Source organism: Primulina eburnea, chromosome 17 (assembly GCF_022965805.1).
Source record: "Primulina eburnea isolate SZY01 chromosome 17, ASM2296580v1, whole genome shotgun sequence".
Taxonomy (NCBI): Eukaryota; Viridiplantae; Streptophyta; class Magnoliopsida; order Lamiales; family Gesneriaceae; genus Primulina; species Primulina eburnea.
The window spans coordinates 2,869,570-2,886,252 of NC_133117.1; the positions used below are offsets into that span (position 1 = coordinate 2,869,570).

General features: G+C 36.3%; 2 protein-coding genes across 2 annotated transcripts; both read right to left on the minus strand.

Annotated features, from left to right (window-relative positions):
• Positions 1 to 1,347: 1,347 nt before the first annotated feature.
• Positions 1,348 to 11,363, minus strand: LOC140817681 (ABC transporter G family member 32-like). The gene is given in 25 exon segments (XM_073177395.1): positions 1,348 to 1,883; positions 2,196 to 2,450; positions 2,693 to 2,864; positions 3,142 to 3,369; positions 3,461 to 3,594; positions 3,690 to 3,773; positions 4,099 to 4,389; positions 4,454 to 4,603; positions 4,605 to 4,787; positions 4,869 to 4,960; positions 5,105 to 5,227; positions 5,352 to 5,511; positions 5,737 to 5,840; positions 5,936 to 6,096; positions 6,175 to 6,491; positions 6,689 to 6,970; positions 7,044 to 7,345; positions 7,428 to 7,518; positions 7,969 to 8,022; positions 8,676 to 8,752; positions 8,816 to 8,975; positions 9,065 to 9,149; positions 9,231 to 9,319; positions 9,400 to 9,520; positions 10,684 to 11,363. Coding segments are annotated over 25 exon segments (4,263 nt in total). The 5' UTR covers positions 10,959 to 11,363; the 3' UTR covers positions 1,348 to 1,610.
• A 1,851-nt stretch (positions 11,364 to 13,214) lies between these two features.
• Positions 13,215 to 14,709, minus strand: LOC140818472 (peroxidase 5-like). The gene is made up of 2 exons (XM_073178431.1): positions 14,335 to 14,709; positions 13,215 to 14,157 (listed from the first exon to the last, which is right to left on the minus strand). Exons 1-2 carry the CDS (start codon positions 14,569 to 14,571, stop codon positions 13,405 to 13,407), a joined length of 990 nt encoding a protein of 329 aa, XP_073034532.1. The 5' UTR covers positions 14,572 to 14,709; the 3' UTR covers positions 13,215 to 13,404.
• Between the last annotated feature and the right edge of the window lie 1,974 nt (positions 14,710 to 16,683).

Consider the following 16,683-nt stretch of genomic DNA (forward strand, 5'->3'; position numbering starts at 1 on the left):
TGATTGTGCAACCTAAATATTTTAAATGAATATGTTTCTTATAAGATCATTTCATGAGTCTATATCTGTGTAACAGGTCGACCAAACCCATACATAACATTTAAAGTAATATTTTTGACGTAAAAAAATAATATTTTTTATGAGTTGATCGGTTTGGAGATCCGTCTCACGAATTAACCTGTGATACTGTCTCACAATTTTTTTTGTGATTTTAAATTATAGAGCAACTCAAGTAGTATATTTCGATGTCACTCTCAATTAAGATAATTGTTCTCCTTAGCAATTTCAGATAAATTAATACAAAATAAACTCTTCTAATCAAAGCCAAACAAATCAAAAAAATTAAATGCAAAGATTCATAAATTGGTCGCTTTATTTTATTTATAATAAAAAAATTTGACAAATGGAAATTTCAGTAGCGAAATATTTGAAAAAATTTGGCCAGTTTCTAATCTATCAACTCAATTAATAGCCGATGACTTATAGTTCATCTAACTCCAAGTTCCAAGTTTTAAACGAGTTCTAAGATTCGAAATTTAATTGTAATTGTAACAATCTCCTACTATTATGTCCAACTTCTATCCAAAGTGACAGTAAAAACAAAAATAAACATAATTTTGGAAAAATAATAAATGTTTAAATGGAGAGTAATTTAAATTTACAATAATTTTTTAGTTGAGATTTTGAGGAGAAGCTCATGAAAGAAGGTTATAAACATAGTTATTAAAATAAGGAGTGAAATTTATTGGGTTTTTAAAATTCGGTTATAAACATACAAATAGATCATTTTAATTTTCTAAAATATATTAATTTGACATAGACTAAAATGTAAATTACAAACTCGAGAAATACCTTGGTCAAATATTTTATTTATTTATTCTTCTTTTACTAAAACAAATAGGATCTAATGTATGAGACAATGATTATTTTGATTAATGTCATTGGTTAAACTTTCCCAAAAATTATGCATTTTGGAAAGTCGAGATGAAGGAGTTAAAGGACAATGACAAAAATTTGTGTGAGACGATATCACGGGTCGTATTTTGTTTGACAAATATCTTATTTGAGTCATCCATGAAAAAATATTACTTTTTATTGTAAATATCGGTATGGTCGAACCGTCTCTCAGGCTCTATACAACCTTTTTCTTCTTCTTTTGTCAAGGAGCAGAAGCGATTTATCATAATTTAATTTCTAACCCGAAATTTCATCTCAAACTTGAGACGACAGTGTCTGATAAATATACAAATTCGAAATTAAAAGCATGAGTTATATTTGTTGAAATATCATCGAAATTGTGACAAATTCAAAAATTTGGTGAATAGTAACATTCAGACATACACTAAATACAACAAAATCATATATATTATTTATCTTAATTTAATATTAAAACATATTCATCAACACAAATCTATATCATCCTCGTGGTCAAGGAACAATTTCACTGTATTTATGGATGGGAGAGTAAGAAATGTTGCATCTTTTGCAACAACAGGAAAAAATAAAACTACAAATTTATTACAATGCAAGAGTAAAAAGAATAAAAAAGATATACCGACGTATGTAATATTTACCGGTTCGATCGATCGATCAATAACCAACTGACCAGTTTATCTCTTCTGGAAGTTAAAAGCTTTGATAGCGTAAGCAAAAATCACAGCAAATAACACGCAGAACCCGACCACCATAACTCCGGCGATGCCGACGAAATCATGCCTAAAACCAAAGACATCCTTGACTAATAGCCTTGTTGACATTAACTGGATTCCATCAGAAAGCTTCACCAATTTCTCACTGTCAGCATATTGAGAAGCTAGGAGGCCATACAGACTCCACGCAACGGGGTTCGCCCAATAATACCATCGCCACCATATTGGAATTCTCTGTAGAAGTAGTAAAAGGACATTCACATTCAGAATATTGGGAAGGGAGGGCAACTCAGGTTTGGTCTATGTCTATGTTACACCTCGAAAAACAGTTCTTGTGAGGTATGTACATAAAAACATGAGTAAGTCTTACATGAAATACATATGAAACTCAGACATCCAATATCAAATGTTATACAATAAGTGTTTCTCTCCCCACATTGTGTTTGATCATAAGTTGGTTAACTAAGCAAACTGACTTCCAAGTTTTGACAGATTAAATAAACGTAAAAGAACGTAATTTTGATCGAATCGGAGTTAGTTTGTTACCTTATGAGGTATCATGAATCCACTAAAGAGATTCCAAAGCATGTAAAATGGGGCTGCGATAATGGCCGCAAGGTTGTGGTTGGGTGTGACAGCAGTTGTCATCATGCCATAAAAGGTGAAATACAACATTGTGAAGTACATGAAGAACAAGTACCACAAAAATTTGGAAACAGCCCACTCAAAGGAAGCCATTGAATAGAAAATTGCACAGTAAATAATCGTCTGGGCGAATACGTAAGGAAACTCGAGAGCAACCTGCAGGAGAGATTGACTTATTAAACAACGCCTTTTAGTTTTTTTTTTAATTTTAAAAAGCGTAAAAAAATTTATATTTAGACATGATAATTGAAAAACACTGTTCTTATATTCTCTAAAGAGAAGTTAAAGGCACAGCAGTACAAGACCACAGTTTCTGGCTTCATAATTCAAGCATTTTACAAATCTATTTTAATAATTTTTTTTTTAAAACTTGTTCTAAATAATAGCGAAAGCAACACCTGGGCGAATGCAAACGGCAAAGCCGAATACATTCCTGCTGCTCTTTCCCTGTATGAAACAAATCTTTCAACAGAAACGACTGGTTGAACGGCAGTGCCATTCGTAATTCCGATGAACAGCACTGCTGCATACATTGATCCCATAGCGTTAAATATGTCTTGCTGTGTGTCCCTACAATACATTAAGAAACATGTAATTGGGAAACTATAAGATACAGTAGATATATTTTAGTAATTCCGGGAACGTTTTAGAGTTAAGTTGCTACACTTAAAACAATGATTGTCAAAAAAATGTACGATAATATTTTATATGTTATTATCTAAATGAATATAATCCTGTTGGAGCAACCTTGGCTTTTTTTCCTGAGACATGATCAATATCAACCAAGCTTGCTTCAGCTGTACTATTTTTTAATAATAGAATCACAACAAGTGTGTGATGTACAGACCTTTTTGAACCAAATCCCCAACATATGGATCCCAGCATCAATGATATTATTACTGTATAGAAGAAGCGAACTGCGGTGTATTGTGGGTTTCGCCAGTAAGACAGGTTCTGCTTCCAAAGGCAAGCTACAAATTGGTCGAAATATGACACAGAATACTTTGAAGGAAAATTAAGCTCTTTTGAATCGCCACTTGGCTTGCTCAGCCTCTCGACCAACTCTTTGTTATATCTAAAACAATAGAGAGACAAGTTTGTAAAAACATTATGAATGCCCATAAAAATTCAAATTCAATGGTAAAACTATTTTCGGTTGGACGCACTGAAATAGTTTTGATCTTCGGTAAATTTCAGCAAAATCAAAACCCAGGCGGCTCTCTTCTATTGGTGATGTAACCTCTAACATCCATGTAGCCGGATTATATCCATTCTTGATCCTTGGTATTCCGTCAATATCCTAACAAAATCAAAGTACAGAGCATGAGTTTGCAACGACGGTTCCATGATTCACTAATGTACCGAATTGAAAAGACAAAACACATAATGTCAGACCTCAAAATACTGGATCAAATCGCAAGACTTTGGACCAAGTGGACCGGCATAAATGAGCTCTCCACCCCGTTTCATAAATAAAAGCTGCAGCGTAGCACAACTTAATTACAACCAAGGCATAACACCTATCAATATGATCAACAAGACAAAATCTACAAGTGAAATGCATCCAATCAATACTAAAAGCTCCTAAAAAAGCCAAAACGAAGAAGGTGACTTTTAGAGCTTCTACTCTTTAAAAAAAAAGTTTGTTAAAAAATAAATGTATTTTAAATGGAACTACCTGATAAAATGTAATTTTTAGATTAAATACTCATGTATATGTATCCTTACTAGCCGAAAGTAGAACGTTTGTACGTAAACAGAGAGACAAAAGTCAGATCTCTGGAGAGATAGAGATAAGTAGAACCTCGTCAAAGGATTCAAAGATGTCAATGCTAGGCTGATGAATCGTACAGACAATTGTTCTTCCAGTGTTCACTATATTCCTCACTGTCCTCATCACAATGGCTGCAGATCTCGCATCTAAGCCTGATGTGGGTTCATCCATGAATACAATAGAAGGGTTGGCTACCAGTTCAACTGCAATTGTAAGGCGCTTTCTTTGCTCTGTTGATAATCCATCAACTCCGGGTAGGCCTACTAACGCTCCTCTCAATGGAATAAGTTCCACAAGTTCCATCACCTCCTCAACAAATGCCTGCAAATGTGACTGATTATTAACTCATAAAAGATTTACAAACAGCAAGCACCATTAATTATACCTTTTGTGTTTCCAACTCAATATCTGGGGACAACCGTAGCGAAGCAGAGAACAGAAGTGATTCATGAACAGTTAAGCAGGGAGAATGAATGTCGTTTTGTTCACAGTACCCTGATATTCTGGCAAAAGTCTCTTGTTTTTTTGGATGACCCTGATAAACTGATGGTTCCTTCAATAACTCCACCAGTCTTTCTCCCAGCTAATACATCCATAAGGGTGGTTTTTCCAGCACCACTAACTCCAACCAAAGCTGTGAGCACACCAGGCCTAAATGCTCCAGTGATGTTATTCAGTAATTGCAATTTATCCACTGGAACTCCTTGCTGCCTCAGTTCCTGAAATAATTAGGATACAGTCTATAGTAAGAAAAAAAATTGAGATGATGATATTCGATAACTGATGGAGAACATACACACCATGGGCACATCCACGTAGTAATTAATATTGCTGAAAGACATAGAAAGTGGCTGGAAAGGAAGCACCATTCCTTTTTGTTTAAAACTCTTCTCTGAGTTGCCAAGTAAATTAAGGTGAGCAAATGTTAGAATGCTACTTATAAACAAACACAGTGAAATAGGCAGAAAACATGAATTGCAAGTAAAGTGAGGCCTGTCCACCAGGCACGTAAACTGAGAAACTTGAATAATCTTACTAGCAAATGAGCCAGAATGCTGTAGAAAGTCTCTAAGACGGATGACAATAGGTTCTCCTTTCCGCAGCTTCTCTCTCTCGTGGAGTTCTTCTTTAGAGACAACAGCTTGACGCTTCCCAAGAGCTTAAGGGTATTTTAAAATAAAGCAGAACAAAAAGAAACTTTAATATCATTATTCGATAGAAGGATGATGCTTAAAAGATAAATCAAGATGTGATTTAGAGTATTAAAGGAGGTTAGATCTCACGGTTCAGATTCCAGAGGAAAATGGTAAAAAGGATATTGAATAAGCCTATGTAACCGATCAATGCAGCTACACCAATCCAGTACCAGTAATTTTCTGGGAACAAACTTCTAGCATTGAGTAATGCTTTGCCTAGTGACAAATTCGAATTGTCTCCACTTCTCTACATGAACAAGAGATTCAGTAAATCGGTTGACAGTATATTCAAGATGGAAAAGAATTTTTAACATGAACATGCATAATTTAAGTATTTAGTCCATGCTCATGGTATCTCTGTACTCTTCTAAACTTAGTTTCTTCAAATTCATTGATATAGAACAGATATAATTGGTATTTAGACATCTCAAATACGGGTTATGTTCAAATCCTGATGATAAGAAATAGGTACCTTGTCCCAGGCATGACCAAGGAATTCATTCACAGAAACAGCATCTTGAGCATAAGCTAAAGGCGAAATCCAAAATCCCCAAATCCACCAACTAGGGATCCTATCTATCAAAGTTTATTGAAGAGATGAACTATCAAATTTTTGGTCATCTTAAGAAGGTCAAAACATCTAGATGAGGGAGCCATAGAGTGTTTTTTACCTCTTGAAATTATATATCCCCCAAGAGTCATGACTATCAACATGGCAAAGGATCCAAAAGTATTTGCCACGATCATGTTACGGCCCAAGGAACCCATCACACGGAAAAGAGCAAGAGACATTTGATGCAGAAAGAAGAAAAGCAAGAATTGTCGAAGAAATCTGCATGATTTGATATTAATGGTGGATTGTCAGCATGCTGTTCCTCATCATCCATAAATATTTAAAAATAAGTCTCACCTTGTAATATTTGGATCAAATCCAACGACATAGTACGTCACTGCCACCCAGAAACCTGATTCTACTAGTGACGTTAGAATGCTCAACAGCCAATAAGGAAATGTAAAAGCCCAACATGGATAGAAGTGTAAGTCCCTGTACTTGTACAGAACTGGAAGCTTGACAACAAGCATGGAAACCTCTGTGAAGCCATTGAAAAGCATAATGATCATGGAAAAGTACAATTCTCCTAAATAAAGGCCCCCGTCATCAATTGTATCATGATGCATGGTATTACGGCAAAAAACACTCATTGTAATCAGAGCAACCAGAAGGAGCTGGAAAAAAGCAAGTCCAATACATGTATCAGGTGAACATACGTCATAAAGGATTTCACATATCATCATTTTAGAGAATCAGTAAAAAAGAACTGAAGATCTAAAGACATGATCAAAGACCACGTTTACTCTCCAACAGTCCGACTGAAAATATTTCTACAGGTATGTTTGTCAAAAAACTTTAGTAACGACATTACCTGTATAAATTTAAATACATAGATAAACAAATTCCGTTTCATAAGCAGCAACTGCCAGTCGAAACAGATTTTAAGTAGTTCAGTTTTCCTGACGCCATATCGAGAAGTCGTCAAGGCTGCCGGATGACTGTAACGCTTATCAAATGGGGTATCCAGCTCTTCAGATAAATTCTTCCCAATGTTGTATTGGCGAAAAGCTTCAGCAAATTTAGCAACTGGTATGTACCGATACGGAAGATCAAGACGAGCCCAGTATTGCTCTTGGTCCTTCTTTGATACGATCTGCAAGAAAGAAAAATCTTTTGAATAATTAAAATTCCAGGGACCATCAACCTACATATGATCTAACACCCACTTCTTGAAGAAAGTCCGCAAGATTTTTCCTCTCTGGGCAATGAAATCCCATGCATGAAAAGAACTCTGGGGCACCTTCACGAGGTCCCTGGTACACAATTTGGCCCTCAGACATGAGAATAATATCATCAAATAGCTCGTATGTCTCAGGTGCTGGTTGAAGCAGAGAAATCACAGTGGTTCCATCAAGCGCGTGGGTTGAATGCTTAAGATACTTGATTATTTGGAATGTAGTGGCACTATCAAGACCTGTTGATATCTCATCCATGAATAACACTCTTGACGGGCTGACCAATAATTCACCTATCATATGGATATGGTAAATGAGCTTGTGTTTGCGTAATCTACAATCATCAACCCAAAGAAATTATAATATCAACAAAACCTGTTGTCAGGCGCTTCTTTTGGCCACCAGATATCCCTTTAAGCATTTCATCTCCAACAAAGGTATCCGCACAAAGGTCCAACCCCAAAATCTTTGAGAGTGAAATGTTTTTAGAATGACGTTAATAACTAATAAGCATATTGTGCAAAATCTCATTTTTAATGAGCAAATATGAACTTAAAACACAACTTTCAAAAATGCAATCATCTTACATTTCGTATGCTATTTATTTACAAAAAATTAAATCACGAGTGTCACAGATTAGCAAATTGTGTCCTAAAAAGTTGAAATGTAAAGATAAGGGGATGAAAGTGGACAGAATTTTATCGTAGATCTTGAGGATGGCAGGACACAGAATAGAAATGTGCAGCGAATGGAAGCAGTCATTACTATACTCGTAAATCAGCAGCTTTAATGAAGACAAAGCAAAAAAAATTAAATTTCTACAAGCTTATAGTAAGATGTTTCTCACATTGTCAAAGGATAATATAAATATTTTAGCAAATCCAAACATTATTAATGGTTAACATCAAGAAAATACCTTCAAGATGTACTCCACCACAAGGCCTGATTCCTTCCCCTTCAAAGACAGGGCCTGAATCATGATAAGAAAGCTACTTCAAATATTTTTTAGGTGGGATTGTTTCAACTCACATAAAGTGCTCATTAAGTGACTGCAAAAATAAGCTGCTGAAATTGAGAACATTATAAAGTTTAAATATATTTAAAGAAAACAACAAATAACTATTAAGTGCTCTACCTTCAACTTTGTGGGTACTTCGAAAGTGGGATTTGTTGAAGTGAACACATAAATAAATATGATCAATGAACTAAAGCGAATGGGGCCAAGTTAAATTGTGCAGAATTGTGCATGTAACTTGAGGCTGGAATTTCTTATAGAGTGCATCATACATAAATACTGATGTTAGAAGTTTTAGTTTCATCTGCTCTACGACTCATAGGGTCTCTTAATTAGTAAAAGAAATCTCTTAACTGATATCTTGAAAGGTATCGAATGAAGACTATCCAAGAGTGGATAATGAGCAGGAATTAAAACGATTGAATATAACATGAAGTGATCGTCGATGTAGGAAAATATATGACGTGTAGGAGGAATTTGAACAAAAGGCAGATCACAGACTGTCTAGGCGAGGCTGTTTTTTTATTGTCTGTTTGATCAGACAGTCTCCCAAGTTTTAGAAATTTATCTCTTAGAAAAGAAAAGCTACATCTTGCATATTCATCTACCTTCATGAATATATCAAGATCTTCATCAGGCTTTATTCCAGCAATCTTTTCTCTTCTTGAAAGTTCCAGAAGCATATCTGTCACAACTTTCAGGGTTAGCATGTACCTGATCTAATATATAAGAATACTATCTGGCTTACCATATTTATACCCAACTCCTTGACAACGAGATGAAAAGTTGAGGGTTTCTCTAACTGTCATCTCTGGTATGTGCCAATCTTGTTGACTAACATAAGCAGATGTTCTTTGCGGAACAAACTCATTCAACCCATGCCCATTGTACGTTACTTTACCTGACATCTTAAACAGATCAAATTTTTTCTTTCAGAAGTCAATTCCATGTCGGTGAAAGTATTATATATGACGACATTACTAACAAATTAATGTACCTGAAGATCAGAGTTGAGACGTCCAGCAAGGGCGAGAAGCAGAGTCGTCTTTCCAGAGCTTGGAGGACCCAATAATAATGTTAATCTAAAGAGGTTATAAAGCAACAACATCAGACATATGAACAAATCCTCTAGTAGATGAATGGGAAAAAAAACCAGTACATGCCTTCCTGGTCGAATTATCCCACTAACATCATCTAAAATTGTCAGCTTTCTCCTCTTACCAGAATATATCCTCAGCTGTCTAAATAAGGCCTTAAATAGCACAATTAGAAACAAAAGTCAGACAATGAACAAGATCATCAGGTACTAATTCAAGATTGCGTAAGTCGTACCTCTGTCATGTTGATGATGAAATTCGATATTGTGGGCAAAGCTCTGCTACCAAGGTGAACAAATGATTCAACTATCAAATGCTCAAACCTCACTTCAACTTTCGGGAAATCCAAGTCAACTCTGAAATGCCATAATATAATTCCAGTTGAAATAATCATCAGCTGTGATCAGTTTCAAGTACTAAAACTTCGCTACTGGTTCCGGTATGCTAAGAGTATATCTCACATATTGAGCTATTTCCCAACGAAATTGTTCATAAGAACTAAGAAATATGTGAGATCATCCAACATTGTGTAGTGTGCAGTGATAGTTATAAAATATATTAGGCTTACAACCAACCTATAACTGTTTTCAGGTAGTATAGCTTCCAAAAGAACCGGAGGATTTATTAGCATCTTGTTAATAAAGATCCATTACTATCTTATTATTGAAAAAAAACGGGCATTATACGGATTTCCATTCAGGATTTTAGTCCAATTTTTTTGTGATGTTGAGGCCTTGCCTTGCCATGTGCCATATCGACTGGACTATACACTCTCGTACTCGTTTGAAGGAGCAAAGATAGATTTTACTGGTTGTATCACGCATGCCTTAATCAACCAGGACATTGAAGAATATATGGAATAGTTATCATCCCTATCGATCGTTCACCCTTAATATTCTCTTGCTCACAAATGATACATTATGATCCAATAATCATTCATAGAAGGTTAATGGGTTTCCAATCTTCCATATTAATTAGAAATCCCAACATCAGATACGCGGAAACAAGACTAGCAATTTGATAATCGGCACCAGTTTTCAGTAGGATGGAAGCCATCCACCAAACTGTTTACACAGAATCATGATTTGATAATTCTTGATCAATGGAGGAAATCCCATTAAAGTGAGTTGTGACAACTTTAGTTTCCTGAGAATTTAGCACCCAAAATCATATAGTTCAAGAAAATCTTCAATTTGTTATTGGATTATTTTGCAATAAAACTTGGCATCAAATTCTACCAACTACTACTTACAAACTCATGTTTTTCAAAATCTATTGCCCAATTCTTTAAAAACCCAATTAGGAAATTGACCATAATCAAGAATCAACGATAACGATTATTATTATTATCATAATTCCAAAGAAAATAGCCCTGTCTAAGCCTACCACAATCAGAAAGAACAAATAATCCAATATAAGGTCAACAGCCAATAAAATCAAAATATCAGGTTCAAGAATCAATCATACAGGTCTTCCCTTGTTTTTTTTTTTAATTTAAAAAAAAACTTAGATAATATACCTATCGAAACGGCGTCGCATGCGAGTGAAGAACTTCTCCCAGTCACTATCAACCGAGTTAATCAACCGATCCAAGATAACATTTTGCTCTTGAGCTTCGAGCTTGTGCACCTCAACCTCCTTCGAATCCCCCACCACATTGCGGAAAATGCCGAGCCTCACGCGGTTGTAAGTCGGCAACCGCTCTAGCGCCGCCCACCGCAGCGCCTCCTCATCGTCCCCTTCCTCCCTAAATGACTCCGAACGCGCGGCTATATTCTCCGCCGAGTTCCACATCTACCCACAGCTGAAACCAAGAAAATGGGCGAAATGGGAAATGATAATGGCCCGGGCTATATGTCTAGAGACTTTCACAAAGAAAGTACGTCGGTGTTGAAGAGAGTAAAGGGACTTTACGGCTGGCTTCGTTAGGTGGATTCATTAAATGTCAGTAGAAAAAAGCACATGAGAAATGGGAAAATGCAGTCAAACGAGTTGGTTGAGTAATGCATCGCATTAACGGCTCCTTAAATTCTCTTCTCTCTGCCAATTTACGTAATTATATTACATAATCCAATTTTCTTTCCGATTTCTCCTTCTTTTGGGTTTTTTCTTGATTCTTTGCAAGAAACTGCGTATCACAAGAGCTCATACATTCGGGAAACCTTCGCCATCGCAGAATTTAATGTTAGCAGTCCCGAGTTGTTGAATTTTAAGGCCTAAAAGGGGGCGTGGGGGAGGGGGATCGTGGTTAGGAAGGAGTTGGGAGTATGATTGAATACAGTTAACTGGACAGTGTAGCATTAAATGCATCTCTACTGGAGGACAAAATGGCGGGCCGCATGCAGCTCATGCATTTCTTTCCTAATTAGGCTCTTTTTAATATATATATATATATATATATATATATATATATATATATATATATATATATATATATATATATATTTTACATACTATATTATTATTATCTATTGGTTCAATAAACAATTTTTAATTATTTTGAAATAGATGAAGATAGGGATATTTTCCTTCTTTGCATGAACCAGCCATATCTACCACCAACCATGTTCTCAAATTTTCAGATCCTCAAATTTTCAATTTTATTTTATCCTTGTATAATTTTTTAATCGTAAAAATTAGCAGTACCGGGTAGAGAATAAAATATGGATATATAATGTGTTGTATATGTTTTTATTAATACGAATATATGTGTTTTTTTTGTGTGGAATGAATATATATTATGTGTTTCATGATGAATTTTTTTCTATCATGAAATAATGAAAGGCGTCAATAATGTACTTAATGGTATAAAGACAACTAAAATAATGAACGAAGAACCAAAAAAATAAGTACATAGATAACGAAGAACAAAAGGAAGGGGAAAACGTGTATAGCATCATCCTTATATATAGTCCGTGTTGTGTAATAATTGTCCCTAGCTAACGAGACAACAATCAAAACGTAATACTTGAACTGTATTAATGGTTTAAAATATTCGAGTTACACATTTACTATTCTCCATAAATTTTGGTAAAATGACAAACGTTTAGTCTTACAATTTGTGTACAGAACGGGACAAAACTAGAAATATTGATTAGGGAGGCGAATTTTTTTTTAGTAGTAGTTAGATTTTAAAAACAAAAAAAAAGACAAAAACTTGTGTGAGACAGTCTCACGAGTCGTATTTTGTGAAATAGATATCTTATTTAGATCATTTTATGAAAAATTATTACTTTTTATGATAAGAGTATTACTTTTTATTATGAATATCGGTAGGGTTGACCCATTCGCGAGATCGTCTCACAAGAGACCTATTAAACTGTTAAGATTGGAATTACTTGGACCTAACTCAACTCCAAAAGCTAGCTCAAGGGGGGAGGATTGTCCCAGTCTAGCTCACGCACAGGAATGAACATTTGGAGCGTAGAGTTTACAAATGACACAATTATGGGTAGACGGTGGCCTAATTATAGGCAGTCCAACACATAACGGTGGAACTTGAGCTCTGATACCATGTTAAGATTGGAACTTGGACCTAACTCAACCCTAAAAGCTATCTCAAGAGGGGAGGATTGTCCAAGCCCATATATACAACTCTCAGGTTATTGATCCAACCGATGTGGGACAATTAATATAAAAAAAAGGTATATAAACTAAAATATATATTAACTTATAACATTCAGAATATAAGTAACATAATCAAATACCATAACAAAACATTCTAGAGGTTGACCTCACTTCTTAGTTATTTGTATATATCTTTCATGGGATCAAGTTCTCTATTCACATTAACTAATAATCTCAGTTGTTTCCCCTATCGGCCTTTTATTTGATTGCAAATGTTTATCAATATTTTAACCAATCCATTTTCAATATTCAAATTTGAATAATCAATTTCCTAGTTGATGAATATCATATAATTAGGTATATTACTGCAAGGTTATGAACCTATGATATAAATGGTCAATGTTAATGGCGGAACCTGGTTATGAGCAAAAGGCAATGCGTAAAAATGGCAGTAAGTAAATAGATTTCAGTTGATCAAAACCACTTGAAAATCGACAATGACGTTCACTCGGTATTATTCCAGTCCTACGATTGAGTAGAGACCGATGAAAACAGAATTAAAATGCAAAATTTCAGCAGAAACTGGCATGAAGAAAGAATACAAGACAAACAATCAAATCATCAAACAATAAAGCAAATTGCGAATAAACCCTAAAATAGCAGCTCCGATCAGTTAATTCACAAAATGGCAGTTTCTCCTGATCTGACCCTGAGTTCCAGTGAGCACTTCGATCTTCCCCATCTTCACCATGGCGGCTGCGAACTTCGTAGCCCATGTATGTCCATGTTGAGCATTGTTCAAGACAATTTTCTTGGTTAAAGGGCTGTTATGCAAAGTTTGGTCCGTGGTGAAAAGACCCTTGTTCAGTTTCAAACCCACGTAGTATTTGTTGTCCAAAACATTAGGGGTGAAAGAATCGAGATTTACTGCAGGGTTTGCTGTTGTCGTTCCATTAACTGGGGGAGGACAGATTCTTTTCAAGAATGCGGCATATTTAGGGTCGAGGGTCGGGTCGACGGTCGGGTAGAGACGATTCAAGAAGGAAGAGCATTGCGAAATGCCGATGGAGTGCGCGCCGGAGAGTGTCACCATTTCATCCAGGGACAGCCCTTTTCTGGCGAAGTTGTCTCTGAGAGCTGATGCATTGAAGAATGGTGGGGGCAAGTTCAGAAGGGGTTCGAGTATTAAGGAGACGTTCCCGTCACGCCGACCAGATGGGACGTCGTAGTATATGTTCCCGACTTTCCATGCGCTGTCACGAGCTGCGAATGTGAGAATGTCCGCACATGACACGATGCCGGGGCATCGGATTTCCAGTTCGGCTTTGGCCGCATCTATCACCTCGAAGCCGCGCAAGCTTCCCTTATTTGGGATGCTTTCCTGTTCGGAATTTGGTCCATCCAACAGCAGAGAAGCATCACATCCCTACAATTAATATACGTGAACATGCATGAGCTGCATAGGATTATTAGGTTGTCATACAATGATACACAAACACATTATATACGTCATCCTACATTTAAGATCTTGTCTATTTTAACCAACTGAGGACATTTAAAATCAAGATTAATGGTGATTAAGATCTAAGACGAGAAGCCGTACCCGGACGAAACAATCGTGGAAATGCAACCTTATAAGGCCAGCAGCAAGACCAGGGTTAAGCTTCACGAATTTGCTCACGTACTTCTGCACGACCAATTCTGCCTGAGGACAAGATTTGCCGTAGAATCCCACCCTAAATGGCGACTGCAACTTCGATGACACCGCAGAAACCGAACAAGATAAAATGAGAACGGAAAGAAACGTGATCAGTAATTTGCTACTGTAATATTTAGCCATTTTGTTCCTGTATTAATTGAAAATATATAGATAAATACTTCAAGACAAAAATGCGATGAAATATGGAGAATTGACTGCTAGTATTTATAAGCAGCACAGGCGTATGCAAAAACATTTTGGTTTTAAAAAAGGACTGACTTGTGTGGATGTCACAAGTTTCAATTTCTTATATGCTTAAATCTGTGCTTGATGCCCACTAATATCCAACTTGTCTCTGCTGAATCGGATATTTTATTTTAATTGGAGTTGTTGGGTACCATTATCTGTAACTATTATTGTGTGTGTGTGTCTGTATATATACACACACATATATATATGTATATATTAGTTATATTATATTAGTAATATTATATTTATTAGTGCCTAAGGATATTTTAGTCTATTTACTTTCATTGTAAACCTTAACTATATAAAATCTTTAGGTTGTTTCTACGGTTCAATAAGAAACCCTATTCTTCTTCTCTCTATGTTATCATGGTATCAGAGCCGCCCTATAAATTTGTTTGAAGTTTTGAGAGACTGTTAATCCAGTCTATAGTTATTGGGGATCGAATTACGTTTCTCGGATTTGAAAAGAAGAAGAAGAAAAAGAAGGGGATTTTTTCGGATTTTCGGATTTTTCAGCAGCAGCAGAACGAGAATTGCGATCTCTCACGTTTCAGCCGTTGGATCGTCTTGAAATTTTGACAGTTGGTTTAGAACATACAGAGGTAAATTCTGAACGGTGGTTATCGTTTTTTTTTGTTTTCTAAGACTGTTCGGTTAGGGAAAAACGAGACTGCAATTTGAGGTTCAGAATTTTCGGTTTTTCAGATTTTTCGCTTTGATTTGTTCTCGCTTTGTTTGATTGGATTTTGTCAATATTTGGATTTTTCGAATCTGTTGATTTGGTTATTTGGGGATTTCAAATTTCTGTTGATTCAAGAATTTCAGATTTGGGGATTTATTCTCTGTGTCTATTTCATTATGGCTAGTCGTAAGGATGATTCCCTTCAGTCGATTAGTATTCAATTGGATGGTAAAAACTACACGTATTGGAGCTATGTTATGAAGAATTTTTTGCGTGGAAAATCTATGTGGAACTATGTTACAGGTGTGCGGGTTAAACCTACAGACGACCAGGCAAACGATTATGCGGCCTTGGTCGACAATTGGGAGGCTGATAATTCAAAAATTATTACGTGGATTAACAATTCTTTACTCACTCTATTGGTGTTCAGTTGGCTAAGTATGAGACGGCTAAAGAGGTATGGGATCATCTGGCTAGATTGTATACGCAGTCTAATTTCGCCAAACAGTATCAATTGGAGTCAGATATTCGCGCACTTCAGCAGAATGATATGAGTATTCAAGAGTTTTATTCTGCCATGACTAATCTCTGGGATCAGTTGGCTCTCACTGAGTCTGCAGAGCTGCGAGCATTTGAACCGTATATTTCTCGTAGAGAAGCCCAACGTCTGGTACAGTTTTTGATGGCCCTTCGAAATGATTTCGAGGGATTGCGTGGGACAATTCTACATCGTTCTCCTCTTCCATCTGTTGATTCAGTGGTTAATGAACTGTTAGCAGAGGAGATTCGGCTTAAGTCTAAAGTAGATAAGGTGTCTGTCACAAATACGACTCCATCCGTCTTTGTTGCTCCTCAACATTCTCCACCTAGCAACCAAAACAGATCAGCTCCTAAGGTCTCTCTGGATGAATGTGCTTTCTGCAAGGGGAAAGGTCATTGAAAGGCTCAGTGTCCGAAATTGCTGAGTAAAGGCAAGCAACAGCAGCAACAACGACCACCACAACAACAACGCCCGTCGCAGACTGCTCCATGGTCGTATCGCCCACCTCAATCCAACAATGCAGTTGCTGCCCCGTCTTTGGATCCATATATGTTTGAGCAGTTTCAGCAGTTCCTTACTTCACAGTCTCATGCCATGTCAGCCTCCTCTCCTAAAGGTTTGTCTTTGTCTGCTAATTCAGGTAAAACGTCTCCCTTATGGATCTTAGATTCAGGCGCTTCTCATCATATGTCTCCTGATATTGATTCTTTTACGTCTGTTACTTCTGCTCCCTCTTTGTCTGTCATGACCGCCGATGGTACTCCAATGCCATTGGTAGGAA

What these genes read in the sequence shown, in the direction of transcription:
- LOC140818472 (XM_073178431.1), bottom strand. Translation starts at nt 14,571, where the DNA reads ATGGCTAAATATTACAGTAGCAAATTACTGATCACGTTTCTTTCCGTT. An exon ending in TCCACGATTGTTTCGTCCGG is followed by an intron (nt 14,158 to 14,334) that starts GTACGGCTTCTC and finishes TATTAATTGTAG; the next exon opens with GGATGTGATGCTTCTCTGCT.